This window comes from Elgaria multicarinata, chromosome 10 (assembly GCF_023053635.1).
Source record: "Elgaria multicarinata webbii isolate HBS135686 ecotype San Diego chromosome 10, rElgMul1.1.pri, whole genome shotgun sequence".
Taxonomy (NCBI): Eukaryota; Metazoa; Chordata; class Lepidosauria; order Squamata; family Anguidae; genus Elgaria; species Elgaria multicarinata.
The window spans coordinates 89,138,852-89,160,438 of record NC_086180.1 but is presented as its reverse complement, the minus strand read 5'-3'; the positions used below and the strand labels follow the sequence as shown (position 1 = coordinate 89,160,438).

The following is a 21,587-nucleotide window of genomic DNA, read 5'->3' as shown; positions in this document are numbered from 1 at the left end:
AGGGGTGTTGGAATTGGGGTTAGGGGTGCTGCGTTGGAGGTTAAAGCCCCCCCAAATCAGGGGATGATGGAATCTGCTTGAAACCTGCCATGACTGCGGATGTGCCTGCTTCCAAGTTTTTATCTGTCAAAATGTCGGAGAACAGTCCATGTCTGAAAATGGGGTGTCCGATTTTCAAAAATTCCCCTAAAATCAGGGGAGGCTTGGATTGGCTTGAGTCTTGGCATGCATGTGTATACATGGATAAGCTATCATGGTGCCAAGTTTGAGGTTTCTAACGTGAAAATTGACATAGTTCTAGCATGGGACTTGATTTGGGGTGAGTTAAAAGGTTAAAGCCCTGCCAAAAATCAGGGGATGATGGGATTTGCTTGAAACTTGCCATGAATGTGGATCTAGATGCCATCTGTGAGGGTGCCTGCTTCAAAGTTTTTTATCTGTCAAAATGTCAGAGTAAATCCCATGTCTGAAAATGGGGTGTCCGATTTCCAAAAATTCCCCTAAAATCAGGGGAGGCTTGGATTGGCTTGAGTCTTGGCATGCATGTGTATACATGGATATGCTATCATGGTGCCGAGTTTGAGGTTTCTAACGTTAACAGAAAAAAAGTTGTAGGGTTTTTTGGATTTCAATGCAAGCCTATGGGGGGGGGGAAGCGGAGCTCCGATCCAGATCCGGAGCTTTGCAGCGAAGCGGACTATAGGCGGAGCGGAGCGGACCCGATCCGGAAGTTGCGGATCTAGAAGAGAAGCGGATCGGGGAGGTCCATGCACACCCCTAATCTCTACTCTCTCCTTCCTTCCCTTGCTTATTTCTTCCTCTCTCTCGCTTTCTCGTTCTTTATTTCTCCACCCCCACTTCCCATTTTTGGCTAGGAGGTATTTTGGCAAGGAAGAATCACTCCATTCACTTGCAGAGGGGGGAAACAGCTTGGTGGGCACCTCAGCCTGGCCTTGCAGGCCCCATGTTGGAGACTCCTGCTGTATGGTGATTTCTTGCTGTAATGGCCAAGAGCCACGGTCAGGGAACATGGACCCCACTGTGTTATCTTCCTGGCAAATAAGGCTGCTGCTCTACCAAAGTAACATCTTGATAATTTTTAAATCTAACATTGAACAGATTTAAAAAACCTGTACTAGGCTTCCAATAAAATCACATCTAAATATTAAATTTGAAAGTCATCTGTTAAGCATAAACCAGGCAATTTGTTTGGATTGTTTAAGCACTGCCTCATCTCTAAGTAGAGCTTAATTCATTTCAGATTTTTATCAAACCATAGTTTTCTGTTATTTCTGAACCAGAAAACTATGGTTTGAGTGATCTTTCAAAGCCAGAAGTGCAAAAGGATCAAACGCTTATAAAACATACTCATAGCTGACCCCATTTGCGCACACACAAACACCAAAGGTGGAAACTTTACTGCCTTTCTTTGCTATGCAGTGACAGAGACAGCCCTTTCTCTCTACGCAGCAAGAAACAGTTCTTATCTTGGATTACCTGTCGATTGGAGATAAAAAACTTTAATGCTGCAAGGTGACAAAGACTCCTTTTCTCACTACACAATAGGTAAAAGCTCTTATCTCCAATCAGTTGCTGGTCAATGATAAGAGCTTATTCCCGCCTGGCGAGAAGAAGAGGCAGTGGGGCATGAAGAAGTGGCTGGCAGCCCAGATGGGAAACATCTGCAGGCTGGAAGTTTCTCATGCCTGCTCTAAATGTTGTAAACTCTCCTCATACGGGAGTTGCTCCTGCAGCCCAATAATTTTAGTTGCTCTTCTCTGAATTTTTTCCAGTTCTAAAATATCTGGTTTCAAATATAGTGCCGAGAACTGTTCACAGTATTCCAATTGTGGTTGCACCATAGATTTGTATAAAGCAATCACAATATTGGCATTTTAATTTTTGATCCATTTCCTAACGAGCCCTAGCATGGAATTTGTGGCAAAGGGGTATGTCATCTAAAAACAACATGTGTATTATTAATTCAGAACTTCATATGCACATTTAATTAAAGCATATATCATTGACTAAGTTTTCTTTAATGAACTAACTTGCTAATTAATAGTTTTGATTCTATTGTGAGCTACCCTGCGTTTGTAGAGAGGCAGGATAGATGCTTTACAAAAATAAAATAAAGGAAGGTGAACTGTTTGCGGTAGGGGTAGCAAGTATTAGTTGGCCATAAATGAAGCATCATTGCTTTGCAGTGCTATCACAACTGCACATGCCTGCCTATCTCAGACCTCAAGATCAGGAGTTTCTGCACATACCACGATAACACAAGATGTACAGAAAAATTACACAATGTAATTGCAATGCTGGTTTATGGTTGAAATTTACTCATTTATTTCGCCTCAAAATCTTAGGGAAGTCTGCCAGGTTTGGTGTCAGAGAGGAGAAACTTTGGGTTTACTCGCAACAATCATAGTATCTTGTCAGCTATTATCTTGGAAGCAGGCATACACAGCTGCAGCAGCTACCATTATCCTGTCACTCTTTCTTTCCTGTTTCCTGCCATTTCTTCTAGCCATTTCAATTCTTCTTGTTTTGATTCTGTTTATCTCAGAGTGTCGCCCAACTAGACAACGAAAACAACAGCTGTGGTGCGGATAAATGGCCAGTTTATGTCACATGTATTTTTAGTTGCCAGCATCATCTTTTTGGGCACCCAGGAAAACAGGTGTCTGGGGATTTTCCAGTATGTTCATGACCATTTTAATGTTAAGTGCATTAAGATGGCAGAGCCCTTGGATCAACTACTTTTGCAGTCGCAAACAGATTAATACATGTTCAAAATGCATTAGTTACTTCTCCTATCAGAACTCAATATCACATTCCTACAGCCAAAGAGCATCCAAGGAGCCATTAACACTTCACCATTTTTATGAGTGCACCCAAGATTTAAGTACATACTTAAAAATATAAGTTGTGAAGGTTAAAATAGATGTTCAAAAACACACACATCATATTGGTAAACTTGATATGGAGCCAAGATTTGCTGCAGCTTCCTTCTGCGTGTACACTTGATGGCAAACCCTGGTTTGGTGCTGTGTAATAAAATAACCACTTGTTTCTCCACAAGCAACCTCTTCTTTCAAAGCCAAGAACTTAACTTCTTACCCCTTATTTTATTCCACTGAATTAAATATTTTCATTTCTAAAAGTATGCATTATTTTCATTTGGGGGACGGGGAACCATACAAAACATAACTTGCTGCAAACTAGCAGCAAGGAAAGAAAGATAATGAATTTTGAAGCCCAATATAGACCTGATTTACGTATAACCATAACCCATGTTTCTTTAGGGCAACAAGCTAATAATAATAATAATAATAATAATAATAATAATAATAATTTAAAAAAATATTTGTTACCTGCCTCTCCCTCTGGATCAAGGTGGGGTTTCAACACAAGTTATGGGTTAAGTAATCCAAGGGTTAGCATTACGTATCAACCAAATCACACTGACAACAGGGACATTCTAACACAAATGTAAGCACCTAGTAACATTTCCTTATAGTATACCAAGGCCACTAATACACTAAATCCAATGTACACTTAGCAAGCCCCACGGAATACAATGGGACTTAGTTATGAGTAAATATACCTAGGATTATGCTGTACGTCACTAGCTTGAAAAAGTTATTCAAGAATTATCTGAGATATTGATGTTTCAAATAATTCAAAGGTTTTAAAAAGTACCCAATCACGGAACTGCACAATGGTTTTTCCATAAGCTGTGCAAGTAAAGAAGAAATGAGTAAACAATTTACTTGTTTAATTATATTTGTATCCCACCCTTCATGAAAGAACTCAGGGCAGAGTATATTAACATAGATTAATATTGATTCTTCAAGATAAGATTCTATAATTCAAGTCAAAATATCATGATTTGTTTTTCTTCACAGTACACCCTTATATTTTATTTGGCTTGCCTAATGCTTACAGAAGGAAATATAGCTGCATTCAGAAGTAAGATCTCAATCCTCCAAACAATGATTTGGAGGATATAAGAAGTTATGTGCTCATGCCTTCCCTTCATCCCAATTCCCCTCAGTTTACTACAATGCTTCCCAATTTGATCAAACTTCAATTTGCTAGTTCAGAAATAATGGCAAATTATGGGGTGTCCATGGTTAAAAAACCCAAATGATGGGATGTCCGTAGTTAACAAACCATTGTCAGTTAGTATGGCTGGTTTTGCACATCAAAACAGCCAAGGATTCCACAGTCCATGGGTGAAATAAACCATGAGTTAGTGTTATGTGAAAATCAGTTTGTTTGCTTAGCTGACACCTAAGTTATTCTTAAGTGGCTTCAAAAATATATTCAATCTAGCTAAAGGAAATTATTGTTTTCAGTGTCAGAAACACCTTGTTTAATTAGTTTGCTAGAAGTCACAGCCAAAACAACTGGATACAATATTATGAATGTTAACAACACAATCCTATTCCTAACATACAGCTCAGGTAGAATGCTCGTCTGCCTCACCTGCAAAAGGAAAAATCCTCTCCCAGGCCTTTCTCCCACAGTTTTTTAACTGGGAAGGTGGGGGTTAATGAAAATTTGCCAGGGAACTGATCGTTTTTCTTTTTTTAAAAAAAAACTCTTTTAAAATAATAAGTAATATGCTTTTAAAAGAAAGGTTTTAAAATACTTCTTTAGTTGCCCCTCACTTGCTCAATGTACTAACTATTTAAACTAATCCATAGCATTATTCAATTATAATTCCTGTATGCTGTATACATGTAGTACAATTCTCAAATCCTGCCTGCTGGTTCAGATACTTCCATTTCTGTAGCATGTGAAAGACATTGGACTATGTTTGGAAATACAGGCAGCAAATCAAGAAACAGGTTAGCATGCGGAAGAATACAGGAGTTTTTTTTCTGTGCAAATCTGTGTAAACCTTGACTTCTCTATAAAAATCCATGGGGATTATTATTACTTTTTAAAAAGTTCAGGATAGGAAGTTATTTATCTTTCACATCTAATTCTGTTTAGTGAAAGACATTAGATATGGGGTATTTAAGGATAAATTATTTATTGATAGAAATGACTTGCTATAGATTTTACGTTACTCAAAAAAACAAAAGATGTAATGGTGAGTAAGAAAAAATACAAAATCCATGACCTTTATTAGGGCCAAACAAAATGTACAACATTGTGAGGAACCAGGGCAGGATCTACACTACTGCTTTAAATCGGTTTATAACAGTTTTGACAACTGTTGGGGCCCAGGACACACTCCATACACCGTTTTCAAAACTGTTATAAAGCACTTTAAAGCAGTAGTGTAGATCCGGCCCAGGTGAGTTCCGCAGAATTCTTCATTTACTGTATGTGATGTCTTCTTCCAGGATAAATTCAACAACAGGGTTTGGAAGCACATTGAAAGAAGAATAGCTCTACCATTTCTCAACAGCCTTACTGGCCAAGTCAATTGTATGTGTTAGGTTCCTTTCCCCTACCCCACCTTGCAGGCCTTTATTGTGGAAAATGCAGCGGTTGAGCTTGCCAGCTCTGTCACTACTGGGCAGTTTGAAGGTGAGTCTAGTACCTTCCTGCAGGAAAGGCAGCAGGAGTGCTTGACAGTTTGCCTCTTCAGAGGAGAGTCATGCTTGGCACCTTTCTTCCAACCAGCTAAGGATTATTGTTTGATTAAAACTAAGACCACTATACTTGTCAGCGTCATAAAACATACATAACAGTACAGTTTGATGAGCTAAGTTACACACTGTGCATTTTATGTTTAAAAAGTAATAAAAATTGTAAGTGACTAAACGCTGCATACATCTCCATTTTTCTCAATATTTCCATTCCATTCTTCCTCCTCCATCACCACCACCACCACCACAGAGAGAGAGAGAAAAAGAAAGAAATGAAAAACTCTGGGGGTTTCCACAGCTTCAAAACCTCCAGAAATTGTACATGTCTACTTATACCTGCTGAGTAGGAATAATTGCTCCCAAGTTTTGTTGTGCTGGTAGAGACCAAAGATATACCAGCAAGATATACCACACTATGGCCCTGTTTACATGAACCTGGGGGGTGGGGGTAGTGAGTGAATTAACCATGGAACAGGGATGTAACCCGTGGAGCGCCATGGTTTTCTTACTGCTCACTGCTCCATGGATAAATTCACGGCCTCCCACAGCAGCACCGACATATCCCAGCAGGTACTGCAGCACGACTCAGGCCACAGCAGTCTCCCTAGCTGTAGAAACAGCCGCATGACCATAGAAGATGTTCGCGGCAGCAAGGGTGTCACTGGGAGTGGCAGTTGCTCTTGTCAGAGGACTCTATGGTCACCGCCATTTTTTTCATATTCTTTGTTTCAGGGCCAAAAGCCCAGAGGGTTCCCACCAGACAGCTGGGAACTACCTTGGATGCCTACTAACCATCTTGCAGAAGGTGGGTAGTGAGCATAGGTACTTGTTCCACCGTGAGGAGGGAAATCTCCTGCCATACAACACACTAACCCACCGTAGATCACGTTTTTGAGCAAACCACAATGGATTAGCGTATTGTGTGAACAGGTCCTATAAGAGCTTCGGCTATTGGGCAGTATAGAAACGCAATAAATAAATAAATAGTAGAAAAGGTTAACTGGGTTGAGCTATTGTTAACTTGGGAAGAACTGAAAGTTAGTAAGAATTCTACAGCTTGGATCCCAAGAATGGAAAGAAATTCATAAAAAGAAAATTCCTTGTTCCTTCCATTTTTGCTGCAGTTGCCTGAGCTCTCTGAAATTCTTACAGAGGATCAGGAGACCATCCTGGACAGTGTGGAATGGGTCACAAAAGGCTGCTCTGTATGTGAGCGTGTCTGTGTAACCAACCAAAATCAGGCAGTGGCACTCTCTATGGCTTGAGCTCTGCTTGCATATGAAATCTCTGTCCAATTTTTGTTGATTCTCCCCATGCACAGCAGCTTCTCAAAGTCCATCCCATGCTGTTCAGAATGGCCCCCTGACCCTCAAGTTAATTTTGGGGAGAGGGGTGCAGGTAGGAGCAAAGACAGGAAGGTTCCTTTCCATTAACTTCTTTCTTAAGAAATTATTAAAATTCAATCCTATGTTTGCTCAGGAAGTATCCCAATCCCTGACAGCATAATGCAGCACCAACAAAGAGAGATGCCTTTATTGAAAATGCCCACTGAAGTTAAAGCTCTCAAGATGAATTTCTCACTCCTCACCCAACTGCCCCCAATGGATTCTGGTTAATCGCTATCAAATCACAAGGAAAACAATTCACATGTATCAAGATGTCAAATCATTCTACTCCCAAGTCCAGAGAAGTAGGAGCCCACGAGTGAGAAGACACTTAAGGCAGAGAGCTTTCATACCAACATTCAGAAATCGAACAACACATCTTAAAAATAAAAATAATGGTAGATGAATGACACTTGTCTTCTCCTCTCAGAATCCTTATAGCAGGGGTGGGCAACTATGAAAGGTCCAAGAGCCGTTTTTGCCTCCCGGACCCCCTCTACCATGGACTCCTCTCTGTGAGCCATTGAGGGGGAAATGACATATATAGTGCTACAGAGTACCAAAAAAGTAATAGCACTATAGACAATGTTTTTTCCTTTTCCCCCCACACCCCCCCGCCGAATTCAGGAGCCACATAAGGGTTGTGGCCCATGTGTTTTCCACCCCTGCTTTATAGATACCTTGCCTCAGGACATCTGACACACAAACACCCACCAAGAACCCGAAGAGGGGGGAGAATTTTCTTCAAAGGATGACACTTCCACATCCTCAATTTCACCACAGATGATTGTGTAAAGTAAAAATACGCATGTCCATTAAGTGACTGCTTATCTTGTAATTATGGAAAACTGCACTATTTAATAACACTCCTATACCCAAGAGGTGCCCCCACATGCTTGCATTGTGTAAAACATGGCATTGGTGCTTTTAGCTAATTAATGTGGGGAGATTGGAACCACACTAGGAACGGTGGTGCCATTATCAGACACACTGTGACAATGGGCATGAGTGCTGCTACTTTAGCTTTTTTTCTACAGCTATTTTTGTGCTGTTAACATAGCCCAATACATTTCCAGCAGCAATATTATACTGACAGTTAAGGAGGCCTAAAATAATTTTAATAAATAAAATTGCAGACCATAGGATAGCCCTCTAAACATTTTTTCTATTTTATTATAAATTATAGACATTTCTAATCAAGCTAATTTACCAATGATATGTCTTAAATTTTAGTACAGTTTCATCCATATGAACAGACACAATCAACAATACTGTAAATCTTGTGAACGCTATAGAAGTTGTGGGTGACAGCTTAGCAATATCACCAAAGCAATCCTACTGGTAGGAATGGGAAGATCTGAAGGCGTAGGAAGCACCTTATTGAAAGCCCTGCAGGTTCACACCTTGCCCAATACCCTGTCACGCCTTCTTCCCCTTTTGATTTTCTACTTTGACAATTTCCCTCCAAATGAATGTCAGCTCCAGGGCTTGCGTTCATCTCCCCCTGCCCCAGCCCTGCAGCATACTGGAGCAGGTCTAGGGAATGGGAGGGCTTTGGATCTCGAGGAGCCAAACCTCCCGCAATCTGCCCACAACACATCTCCTGAGCTGTCTTTTTTGCCTCTACCACTATCTGACTTCAGAGGCAAAGAGCTCAGCGGTTTCTGGGGGAGGGCGGAGGAGATAAATAATTGCAGCATTTTGCAAACAGCAGAATTAAAGTCATGCATAAGCTAATAGGTTCTAATTCCAATGAAGACTTGTATGAAATATGCCGATGTCAGAAAAGTAAATTCAAGCAGTTTCCATTCACCAGCATGTTGCAATAAGCAGATACTTGCATGCTGTATTCAAAACCTCAAAAAAATAATAATAGAATTATCATTTTTATCTATTCACTCAACTATTCACTCTCATCTTACAAGCAAGCCAGTTCAACCTTGTATTTGTATAAAGCAGATGCCTGACAGCAATTTTTAACATCATTTGTTTTCCCACATGAAGCATTCCTAGCACGTGCAGTGAGGGAAAAAATGGAAACACAAATAATACAACAATGCCTCTATCTCCATTTGAGCAACTTGTTAATCTGAAATGAAACACCATATCTTTTCAAGTGTTCCATGCTATCTTCTAACAAACAACATTATAGTATAATTGCTTTAACAGCCATTACTGATATCAAATATAACTATATACACTAAGCAGGCAACACAAACTTTTTTGTTCTTGAGCTCATTTTCCTCGCAATTGACCCTTGATGTAAAACTGAACTAGGGGCTTGTAAGAGCTCTTTGTGTTTTAAGAGTCACACCTCCTGATAGAAAAGTGAGACAGATCCAAAAACTACTACGATGTACTCTTAACACAATTTAAAATTAGACATGACAACTCTCACTTTTAAATTGTGCACCCAAATGTGTACCTGTGTGGGTGTGGTCAAATGCAGACACATACGCCTATACGTAAAACACCACAGTGTGAGTGTGCACACAGCCTTGTGCTGTCAAATCCAATCCTAAGAATGCATTTAGTTAAGTATTAGACTTACTATTCTTAACTTACTACTTGGGAGGAGAAAAAGTTAATATTATATAGGTGTGCACTGCTCACATCTAGATACAACCTCAATATATTTTGATGACCTGTAAAATCTCTAGGCTAATTTTTCAAACCTGGGTGCCTAAAATTAGATTCCCAAAAATAGCTGACTGCCTTTGCTGACATGCCTATAACAAACTTATGAGTCAAATGCAATGGGAACTAGCACATACTGAGAGACTGACCAACTAAACAACAATTAAGAGTTGCCAAATAGTACATAAGCATTAGCTTACAAAATGCTTGCAAAACTCAATTGCTCAAAACTTTTGACAGCACCCAAATCTAAAAACAAGTTTGGAAAAGCCATGCACAATAGAGCCAATCAGAAAGCAGTTGGTAAGACAAGACTTTTCTGCTGTCGTGAGAGTGACAGAGAGAAACCTTCCAAGTATTTTACTTCAGTCAGAATTCTTGTTCAGTCCCAAATACCTAGGATTGTCAAACAGATTTAACTAGCATTCACAGGATGCTTCTTAGTTAAAAAATACACACATTCAGAGAACAGATTATCCCTTCACTTCTACTTGCATTCTTCCTGGCATTTTTTAATTTCAAAAAGTGGCAATATGAGGTTGAATGAGGGCAAGTTTCTGTTTTGTTTTCCTCCCCACACACTTCTTCTTTCCCCAGCTCAGAAGTCATCACCACCAAAATCCCTCCAAGTGACTATCTATCCACTACAACATCTCTATGGATGAATAAAAGGGACTACTGGGAGTCCATGGCCATAGCTAGACCTAAGGTTTATCCCTGGATTGTCCAGGGGTCAAACCTGTTCATCTAGGTGACAGGGGATCCAGTGCTCAGGCAGGGGCGAACCCTGGATGATCCCAGGATGACTGTTATCAGAAGGCCACTGGGAAGATCATTCCCCATGGGCCAGCCCTGGAGGGATCTACACTACTGCTTTAAAGCGCTTTATAACAGTTTTGACAACTGTTGGGGCCCAGGACACACTGCATATACAGTTTTCCAAACATTTTCGAAATGCTTTAAAGCACTTTAAAAGCAGTAGTGTAGATCCACCCTGGAATGGGTTTGGAATACCAGCGCTCAGTCCACCTTGTAATATACGAACAGACTGAAGTGTTTTTTGAGATGGTCTAGAGTACATTTCTCTCCAAGAATTCCTCTTTCCAAATTAGTGATTGCAGACTTGGAGTTTCCAACCCCAGCAGCACCTTTTCGTTCCCTGTCTAGAAGTTAAGCGCTAAAGGTCTTCTCCCCACCCCCACCCCACGGGAGCGGGGAGGGAAAACAGTCTGTGGAAAATACACTCTGTACAGGCTCGGGGTGGAGTGGGTGTTGGTGTATTTTAGCCTGTTTTCACCTTGAGCAAAACGCACTTTCGCCTTGCTCTTTTCACCTGACCCTGCATGAGAGAACTTAGCTCCGCTGGAGGCGAGTTCTGCTGCTTCTCACCTTTACCGGGGTGGGGGGGGGGGGGCGTAGCTAGACCTAAGGTTTATCCCAGGATAGTCCTGGGGTCAAACCTGTTCATCTAAGTGCCACACAGGGCATCCAGCGCTCAGGCAGGGACGTACCTGGGATGATCCTGGGATAAACCTTAGGTCCAGCTACGGCCGGAGTCAAGCCACCGGCACTGAAGAAACCAAGCCGGGCTCTGCCAGCCCACCGGGAGGGGGGGCTCTCCACCCCCACCCCACACATCTCACCTGAGGGTCCGCTGCGCTTCTGCTGCCGGTGGGGATCGCTCTCGTAGAAACCCAGCGTCTCGGTTCTGTGCTGTTGCCCAGGGTTGGGGGAAGGAGGGCTCGAAGCAGAAGGTGCCAAGTGTGCAGGCGACGGGTGAGGGGACCGAGAGTCTCCGCCCGTGAAACTGCTCCGCCGCTGCCCGCTGCCCGGCTGCAACAGCGCGTGTTCTGGGGCAGCGCGTCGCCCGCCCTCCCCGGCGCCCGGGCTGGCGGCATCGGCGACGCCCGCCATCTTCACGCGCGCGACTGCCACAAGCTCCGTCCCTCGCTGCTGCTGAGGGAAGCCGCCGCTGCTCCCCCGGAGTACGTCATCGCCGCGCGACAAAGAGCGCACCAGCCGGGCCCACCTCTCCAGCGCACGGGAGCGGCGAGCGGTCCTGGCGGCCATCTTGACAGAGGCAGAAGGGGCATTGCCATAGCAACCTCCTTCTCTGCCTTTCGCGGCCTACTCCGCTTTCTCCTCCCATCGCCTTCTAAACCCAACCCAAAAGCTTTCAGCCACGCGAGGGAGGAACGAAGTAGGGGAATGGGCCAAGCCCAACCTTGTCTGGCAAGACTTCGGTTCAATTGAATAAATTGACTTATTTCACTAACCATCCTTAGCGCTCTTCCAACTTTTTTCTTTCTTTTAGCTTCACATTTTTTAAAAAAAAAGTGGTACAATTTCAGGCTGCAACAGTCATATGCCCACATATTTAAGCGTAAAAAGCCCTGTGGAACTCAATGGAATCTTACTCTAGAATTAAACATGCATGAACTCTGCATGTTAATTCGGCAGGCAGTTGCAGAAAGCCTTTGCAAGACAGGCAAACGTGGACGGAGCAAATTCCCTCGCCAGTGGATGGTAACTCCAGTTCCATGGACGCTTACGTGTGAATAAGCCCCTTTGAATACTGCCAAAGCCTAAGGTTTGAGTAAGGATCGGGCTGAACATAACCAACCTCAGTAATTTCTCTCCAGTGTCTGCTGCTGTTCCATGCAAACCCCACATTTCTAGCAAGGAAAGGAAGGGACAATAAAAATAAAAAATATTTAGGAAAGAGGAACAAAAAGACTCCCCTTTTCCTCTAGTACAGTCTGTTCTACATCTTTTCACGTTTGGGGGTCATTCCTCTTCACTAGCAGGTTCCAAGAGGCAATTTTATTAGCAAAACTACATGTCTTGACTTGGGGGGGGGGGGGGTCATTTCAGGTTTTATCTTTTTTCACCCTAACGTTTTCTGAATTAATTTCTCTCCTACTCCAAAACAAAATGCCCTCTACCCTACCCTTTCTCCTAACTACTCGAATTTGGGCTGCAAATATAAAGTAGTGTTCCTGTGAATACAGCAGAAGAATTTTCTTCTAAATTACTGGGGATAAGGTAAAAAAAAAAACATTCTCTTATAGTCACTCCAAAACAGGGGTGCACCAATCAAGTTGGAGCGTGTCCAGAGGAGGGCAACCAGGATGATCACTGGTCTGGAAACAAAGCCCTATGAAGAGAGACTGAAAGAACTGGGCATGTTTAGCTTGGAGAAGAGAAGATTGAGGGGAGACATGATAGCACTCTTCAAATACTAAAAGATTGTCACACAGAGGAGAGCAAGGATCTCTTCTCGATCCTCCCAGAGTGCAGGACACGGAATAACGGGCTCAAGTTAAAGGAAGCCAGATTCCAGCTGGACATCAGGAAAAAATTCCTGCCTGTTAGAGCAGTATGACAATGGAACCAGTTGCCTAGGGAGGTTGTGGGATCTCCCACACTAGAGGCCTTCAAGAGGCAGCAGGACAACCATCTGTCAGGGATGCTTTAGGGTGGATTCCTGCATTGAGCCCCCAGGGGGTTGGACTTGATGGACTTGTAGGCCCCTTCCAACTCTACTATTCTATGATTCTATAAATCTTACTAAGGCCTACTTTTAGGTTATTAGCAGGGACACTAGTTTTCATACATCTTTAGACAGCCTTTTTCCTTTTAACTCAATCTCTGGCCCTTTCTACACCTAAGGATTATCCCAGGAAAATGGAGGTAACGTCCCTGCCTGCTCCCGGGATCATCCCTGTGTGGCACAGGGATGATCCTGGGACGATCCCTGGAAAAAAGGCAGGTGTAGAAACGGCTTCTGTTAACCCACCCTTCTTGACCTTTCCCCACACCCGAGTGTTCTTCCCTTCCTTTTTCTCTCTCAACACCACATAGCAGACATCTGCTCTTCTCTCTCAGCGCCAACATCTCTAAACGTGCCCCCCTTTTTGTTTCTTAACCAGCCACACAGGTCATCCTGTGGAATTAGGACAAAGGTTCATCTAGTTCAGCGGTGTTTCTAACAGTAGGTAGATGCCCAATGCCTCCAGGAATCTTACAAGAAGGACACGAAGGCAATAGTTTTCGACTGCTGTCGGTTCCTAATAATTATTGGTATTCAATTCTGGTTGCATCATTTCTTTTTTGAGATGGAGCAGCCAGATGAACTATATACTATTCTAAATGTCGCTGGACAGAGATTTTATGTATAAAAAGGCATAATAGTACTTGCAGTTTTATTTTCAATTTCTTTCCTAATTATTCCTAACATCAAATTTGCCTTACTGTGCCAGCATATTGAACCAAATGGTTTCTGGGTACTCTCCAGCATGTCTTCCCTGGATTGTCATTTTCCATTCACCCAAAACTCCTTGGGTTTTCACCATCTTGAATAATTTGGTGCCTCCTACACACTTGGTTAGCTTTGCTCACCCAATTCCATATAATTTATGAATAAGTTGTACTCCAACACTTTCTCTCTGCATTCCATAGTGCTGAGTCTCCTCTCTGTGCAAAATGTCTCTTTGCAACTCCTATTACTCCCTGTTTTTCTGCCATCAAAATATTTATTGTACTCTCTTCACACACACACACACACACACACACACACTCTCTCTCTCTCTCTCTCTCTCTCTCTCTCTCTCTCTCTCTCTTTGTATTTGTCCTTACTTAGTTGGCAACAGCACACACTATTCCAGCAAATCACACACTGAGGGAGTCACAGATTCAGGGAAAGGAAGATTGTGTAATATGGCTGGCAGGTGGAAACAGGCTGGAGAAATTGGCACCAACTCTATAGCATATCTCTGAATCCAAGGGAGAGGAAAGGAATGTGCATTTGTGTGCATGGCAATTTACAGAGTGCAATAGAAACATGTCCTGCCCCAAGGGTCTTACAATTTAAAATTTGACACAGAGAAGGGTTACCAAGCCACAGTGCTGCAACTTCCTTTCCTATTCAGGTTATTATTACTATAGTCTTTGGTGAATGAATACTAGTCTACAAGCTTTCCAAGGCATTTGTAATTACCATACTTTCCAGGGCTTCATTACTTTGGGTATTACTTTCATTACAACCCATGGGCAGCTTTAGATTCACGTTTCAGGACATGTGACGCAGCCACCCATTCACTGCAGCGCCGGGTTTTAACTGTAAAATGCACAGATTCTTAGTTGCGATTTACCACGGCTTTTGGATCAACCTTTGAGTTTGCACCGCATTATAGTTATGTGTCATGGGGGAGTTAAATCAAATTTTGAAATGTGGGCGTAGCTTTGAGGGCAGGACAAAGTGATTGGCCAATTTCCTGCCTTCCCACCTATCGCGTCATCATCTGGCTGCCTCGTTCCTTCCCACCATTTTCATTTTTAATTATATGAATCTGAGGAGCTCCGCAGATAGAGCTTATAAAATTAAAACAAAGAGGGTGGGACGGGCAGCCAGAGGGAGCAGACGTGTGCAGTCCCCCTCTCGCATCCTCCTCTGCTGCCTCGTTCCTTCCCCCCAGGTTTTCTCTTATATGAATCTGTGGAGCTCCGCAGATAAAACGCTAGGGTTCCGTAGCTTCATATGTGCGTATGTGCACATTAATAACTGCATTACAAACAAAAAGGGGTCATGCCCACCGAAGCAACTTTGCTCCACAAGGGCTCTCGTATGACTGCATATTCTGAGCAGTAAATTCAGGAGATATATCGCTGTTGCTGCTGCAGTGTGACACTCTTTGCCTAGATTCGAATCTATGAAAATTTGGGTTTATATTCAATAAGGAGCAATCCCGTTGTTGTATAGATGGGGGCCAGGAGATCTGATCACAGATCTCCCAGGTCACGTCATGTTTGCCCCTTAGCCCCTAATAGGAATCTCACAGTGAATACTGTGAGAGTACATAATGTTCTTTTCTAATGTAAAGTGAATCAAGATGGATGGAGTTATGTGGAAGCACACCAAGACCAATATTTTATAATAAAAGTGTAGAGAAAAACAGCTGATATTTAAAAGTATTTCTATTAGTATTCACTGAATAAGTTCAAAAGTGACTGAACTTCTGATTTCATGAAGTGTTTATTGCACTCTGCCTATAACCCAAGTCCTCTGCCACAGGGCAAAGTACTGCACCATGAGAGAACTGCTATTGTGCCATGAGAAATAAAACATTGTGCTATTATGGCCATAGCTAGACCTAAGGTTTATCCCTGGATCGTCCAGGGGTCAAACCTGTTCATCTAGGTGACACACAGGGGATCCAGTGCTCAGGCAGGGGTGAACCCGGGATGATCCCAGGATAAACCTTAGGTCTAGCTGTGGCCTGTGCCATGAGGGAAGGGAACTGGTGGAAACAGTTGCTTCCTGGCCTGCCCAGTCTTCTTGTGTCCACAAAACTTTCTCCCTTTGTGCTCACACTCTCTCTGGCCGTTGCTAGACGAGGCCTTAGTGTGGTGTGAGGCCCAGTCTCCCTCCTGTGCATCCAGATGACACACAGGGGATTCCGGGGTCAGGCCGGGCTAAGACCTCGTTTGAACCAGCATAAGCGGATTCGCTTATGGCCCGGTTTTTCCACAGCCACAGCCTGAGGCAGGTCTAGCAGGGTCTGTGGCTTTTCCCAGCTGCTCTCTCGCGAGTAGCCGGGAGAAGCCACGGACTGGGCACAGCGCTCGTATGAGCGCTGTGCCCCTCGGGCCGGGGGGGGGAATCACAGGGGAGGGAGATAGGGGCCGGCGGAAAGGCTGGACCTGGCAGGAGAGGGGAGGGAAAGAAGGACGGGCACAGGCATCGGGGAGGGGGGGGAAAGAAGGACAGGGGACAGGGCATTGGGCATCAGGGATGGGGGATGGGAGAAAGAAGGATGGGCGAGCGAGTGGGGGAAGAAGGGCATCGGGGAGGGGGGGAAAGAAGGACGGGGGACAGGGCATCAGGGAGGGGGGAGGACGGGTGAGCGAGCGGGCAGGGGGGCATCAGGCAATGTGGGGGGGAAGCAGGGGCAAAAAGTACTTACCTTTTCGGCGGTGCGCTCCTGCGCACATGGCCCTTTAAGGGGGGAAAACACAGAGCGCGCAACGGGGCTTTCCCTTGCCCCGTTGCGTGCTGACGTCTGGAAAAGGGTGACGGCGTGCGCTAGCTGTAGTGCGCCGTCACCCCGCCTCCCAGACGGATTATCAGGTAGGTCTAGCAAGGCCCTCTGTCTCTCCACTTCCAGCCTTTAGCCTCGCGATTTCCCTTCCCCAACCCCTTTCCTCGCTATTTCTCTCCCTTCCCCTTCTTTCTCCCCCTACCTAGCCCATAGTTTTGCTCTTACTCTCCAGCTCACCCCTTTGTCTTGCTATTCATTTCCACTCCCAGTCTCACTCTTTCTCCCCTGCCACCTCTTGACCTTTCTGTTTGTCCCCACTCCTAGCCTCTAGCTCACCCTTTGGCCTAATCTACACCAAGCAGGATATTTCACTATGAAAGCGGTATATAAAGGGCAGGCGCCACACCAAGCAGGATATAGTGGTATGAAAGCGGTATACGGCATGTATCATGGGCCTGTCAATGCACTTCAATACTGCCATAAAGCAGTAGTGTGGCTCCTGCCTTTTATATACCGCTTTCATACCACTTTCATAGTGGAATATCTTGCTTGATATAGATCTGGCCTTTCTCTCCCCCCTCTCCCCTTACCTTGCTTACTCTTCAGCTGAACAGGGGCCAGTTCTGGAACAGGAAGGAGAACCTGACACCCTAAGATTTTCCAGTTTTTTTATATTTAAAATTTGTCTTGGAAGGGGCAGTGAGTGAAGAGCTGTGTGGGCACCATTGAAGATGTCTGTGGATTTTATGACACCCATGGGCACCAGCTACTGAAACAACTCATGACTTTCAGTTTCCAGGCTCTTTCAAAGCTAGTTGGGCCACAGCTAGACCTAAGGTTTATCCCTGGATCGTCCAGGGGTCAAACCTGTTCATCTAGGTGACACACAGGGGATCCAGTGCTCAGGCAGGGGCGAACCCTGGATGAGCCCAGGATAAACCTTAGGTCTAGCTGTGGCCTTGGTTTGACTAACTGTTATCTACTTGTTGTATGACCTCTTGTGCTGCTGACTCCTGAACCCTTTTTTTGAGACTTTGTTTTTAGGACTACATGTGCTTCTGGACTGCTTCACTGTGTTTTGACCTGGCTTCACCTAAGACCTTACTTTTGGGACTACCTCTGTTTCTGAACAGAGGTACTTCTGAACAGAGTGTGCTTCTGACCTCAACCTTCTCTTATGTGGATTTGCTCCATCCTCTGTTCAGAAGCCTTAGAGGACACTGTCATAGAGTTTGTCCCACCTTGGTTCCTACTAAGCTCTGTACTCATTCTAGTTGTGTAGCCATTGCTCCATGGATTGATTTCCTCCCCATAACAGCTAGACAGGGTATGTGCATTCCTGTTGGTTCTGCTGGATCTCCCACTTGCATTCTTATACCATTGATCATGATATTCTTCTGGGACACTTGGTTGATGTGGGACTTGGAGACACTGTGTTGTTGTGGCTACAGCCCTATTTGGCTTAGCATTCTCAGAAGATGGTGTTGGGAGACTGTTGCTCATTACTTTGGTTGTTAGCTGATAAGGTTCCTTAGGTCTCTATTCTGGTCCCATACTGCTTAACATATACATGAAGAAAATGTATAAAGAGCTTATGTTTTGGGGTTGGGTCTCATCAGTATGCTGCTGATAGCCAGATCTGCCTTTCCTTTCCAACTAATTCCAAGGAGCCTGTGGAAGTCTTGAAGTCTGGAGGGACTGGATGTGGGCAAACAAACTGAGGCTCAATCCAGACAAAAGGGAGGCCCAAAATCAGTAGACAAGCCAACCCAGGACTGGGAGTACAACCAGTTCTGGATGTGGTAGAACTCCCTCTGAAGGATCATGTGTGGCATGGGTTGTCATGGTAATGGAAGGAGGGGAAAGAAGGGAATCACAGTTGGGAGTGGTTAGGGGAGGAGCAGGAGAAAGAGAGAAGAAAAAGAGGAGGAGGAAAAAGGAAAAGAGGGAAGTGTTGGAGGGACTTTGGGAAGATAAGAAACAGAAGGTGACGTTGGACAGAATGTCTGTAAGGAGCAGGGAATTGGGTAGCCTGTCACAGTGAACAGCATTTCAGGAGTGGCATAAAGGAGTTTACCCAGGCAACGCGCAGGGCCCTGCAGGAATGGTTGGATATCTATTTAGGAGTTGAGACAACTCAGGGACTCAGAGTGTTAATCGTTAGATTGTTAATAATAAATTCATAAGTTTTGTAAAATGAAGGACTTTCCGTGTTTGTTGAAGTTCCGGTGCCTCACCCAGATTCCTTACTTACGGTTGCACATGCACACAGCTTGGGGTCTTCTTGGTCCTCCTGCTGCTCCTGGGTGGCCAGGTGATGGCAGTGGCCAGGAGTGCCTTTGCCCAGCATCAGTCAGTGTATTTATCCCTTCCAGTGACGTCCCTTCCAGATGTAGATCTGGCCAGTGTTCCATACCTTAGTCACTTCACATTTAGATGACTGTAACTCTCTCTATATGGGACTACCCTTGAGGAATGTCCAGAATCTTCACTTTGTGCTAAACACTGCAGTCAGACTTTTGTCTGATGTTAATTTTATAGACCACATAACACCAGTTTTGGAAGAGCTGCACTGATTCCAGTTTGTTCCCAAGTTCAGTTCTAGGTCCTAGCTTGAGACCAATGTATCTGAAAGCCAACCTCCTCCAGTATGAGCCTGCCCCAAAATTGCACTCATCATCTGAGGCCTTGTTATATGTCCCACCTCCTGTATAAGTGAGTTTGGTGAGCACTCATAACAGAGCTTTTGTGTAACAACACCCCAATTGTAGAATGCCTGCCCCAGGGAGGTTCAGCTAGGCACCTCCTTAGTGTCCTTAAGATGACTGGTGAATATAATATTGTTCCACTGAGCTTTAATAGTTAATGGCACTCTCTGTTTTCATCACTAATTCCTGGTTTTAAAACGTATTTGAGGTGTTTGTATGTTTATATATTTTAACTTTATGTTTTTATTGTACATCGCCTTGAGCGCTCATTGAGTGGAGGGGTAGTCCAAAAATATTCTAAATAAATACAGGATCCTTAGGGATCACCCTGTAAACTCCTGGGAACAAAGACAAGCTCAAATGCAAGAAGGTAGAGTGCCTTGCCCTCAGCAGGGAAGCTTCCCATTCCTAAATCTGCTTCTAAGGAATGGTCCTAGGCCTAAATGCATCTAGGACTGGTTCCTTGAGAATACCAAGAACGTAAACATATGAGAGTTTTGCAGTTGCTGCCTGGATGTTACTAGTGCAACACCTGCTAGCCAGCACCTTGTTTTGCACTTTAGCTACCTGGCTGGAGAACTCTGCTATCAGCAGCCTCGTCTTGGAACCTGCTCCTTGTCTTGCTAGACCAGTGGTTCCCAATTGGTGGTCTGCAAACCCCAGGGGATCCGCATAATCCACCCAGAGGGTCCATGGCACCATTCACCTATTAGTTCTGCAAGGTCTGCATTTTAATAAAAGAAAATACGTCTCCCGCGCTCTGTTTGCTTTGATGGTGACCTGCGTGATTTAGCAACTAGCTTCAGAGATTACTTCCCTGCACCTAATCCTGAAAACTCATGGAGAAGGAATCCTTTTGAATGTGGTGATGTACAACTAAAAACTCCATCTGCGGAAGAGCAAGATGCATTTGTTGACGTGACTCGTGATGGTTCATTGAAATCATTTTTCAGAGAGAATATAGACTGGACCAATTCTGGGTGATGGTTTTTCCTGATTATAAGAAGTTAGGTGAAAAAGCTTTGAAACATCTAGTTCCTTTTGTTCCACAAATCTTCGTGAACAAACATTTTCAACATTTTGTTATATGAAGAACAAGCATAGAAATCGGATCGATGCTGATCCAGATTTGAGATTAAAAGTAGGAAATACTGAACTGGATGTGGAAGGGATTGTGCGGGACAAAAAGAGGCATGATTTCTCCCATCACATTTAGGTTTAGTAGCTGCTCTACAGGTCACAATTTGTTCATTTGTAAACTAGACGTTAATAAAATTAAATTCGGCTTCATATCCCTAACTAAATCATTGTCATTTTTGCATGGTAATATCACAAATATCACAAATTTTATGGTCTGTTTTTTAGTATACCTAAAATCCTTTGCTTATTAGGGGCCACCCCTTATTTTCTCCAAAAAATTGCTTTGCACAGGTAACTACCATAGACATAACAAAATTTTCAAAAGTAGGAGGTCCATGGCTTGGCATTTGAAAAACAAGGGGTCCGCAGTACTTAGCTAATTGGGAACCACTGTTGTAAACTGTTCTGGGGGGCTGATTTCAGATGGAATAGCTGGTACAAATGATTCTGTAATAAAATTATGTGGGACAACACACCTTCTTTCTCTTCAGGTTAGATCATTACTTTAATGCAGCCAATTTTACTTTGACAATCTGCACATTTCAAATTACCAGAAGTCCAGGAACAATTCTGCTGAACAGATGCAGTAGGATGTACTACGTACAGCTGCTCCTTCAGTCCTGGCAGCCCATGCAAGAAGCACTTAGGCTGAATGTTCAGTATTTGTGAGCAATAACCCTTATTGCCCTACCTGTGCACCAGTCATTTCTAAGTTGCCAAATATTGTCACAATAGTTGTTTCCACAAGTTATGATCAATGACACAACCCACAAAACAGATTACAAATAATGAAAATTTACAAAGGTCATTCAACACCAAGAGAAGCTGAACTGATATTATCTTCCCATTGAGCCTAGGTGCTGTAACAAGTGCATTCAAGAAAACTGAATTTATTTAATGACAATGTATGAGATAGAGGGAACTCCAGAACCTACCTGGGACGTTAATGCAGGGGCTTAGAGTTCAGCCACAGCCATGGGACCCAGCTCAAGGCAACAATACTGAGGATCCCAAAGATCCCAATTGGATCTGAGAAGGACAGGGCTTTTCATGCTAGGGTTGGCTGTG

At 43.7% G+C, this 21,587-nt stretch overlaps 1 protein-coding gene across 2 annotated transcripts in view; it reads right to left on the bottom strand.

Moving 5' to 3' along the window:
• Positions 1-11,706, bottom strand: part of TAPT1 (transmembrane anterior posterior transformation 1) — a 66,888-nt gene extending 55,182 nt beyond the window's left edge. For both annotated transcript variants that reach the window (XM_063135411.1, XM_063135412.1), the window contains exon 1: positions 11,275-11,706. In XM_063135411.1, the coding sequence (XP_062991481.1) occupies positions 11,275-11,701 (427 nt within the window). In that variant the 5' untranslated portion in view covers positions 11,702-11,706. The remainder of the gene's footprint in view (positions 1-11,274) is intronic.
• Between the last annotated feature and the right edge of the window lie 9,881 nt (positions 11,707-21,587).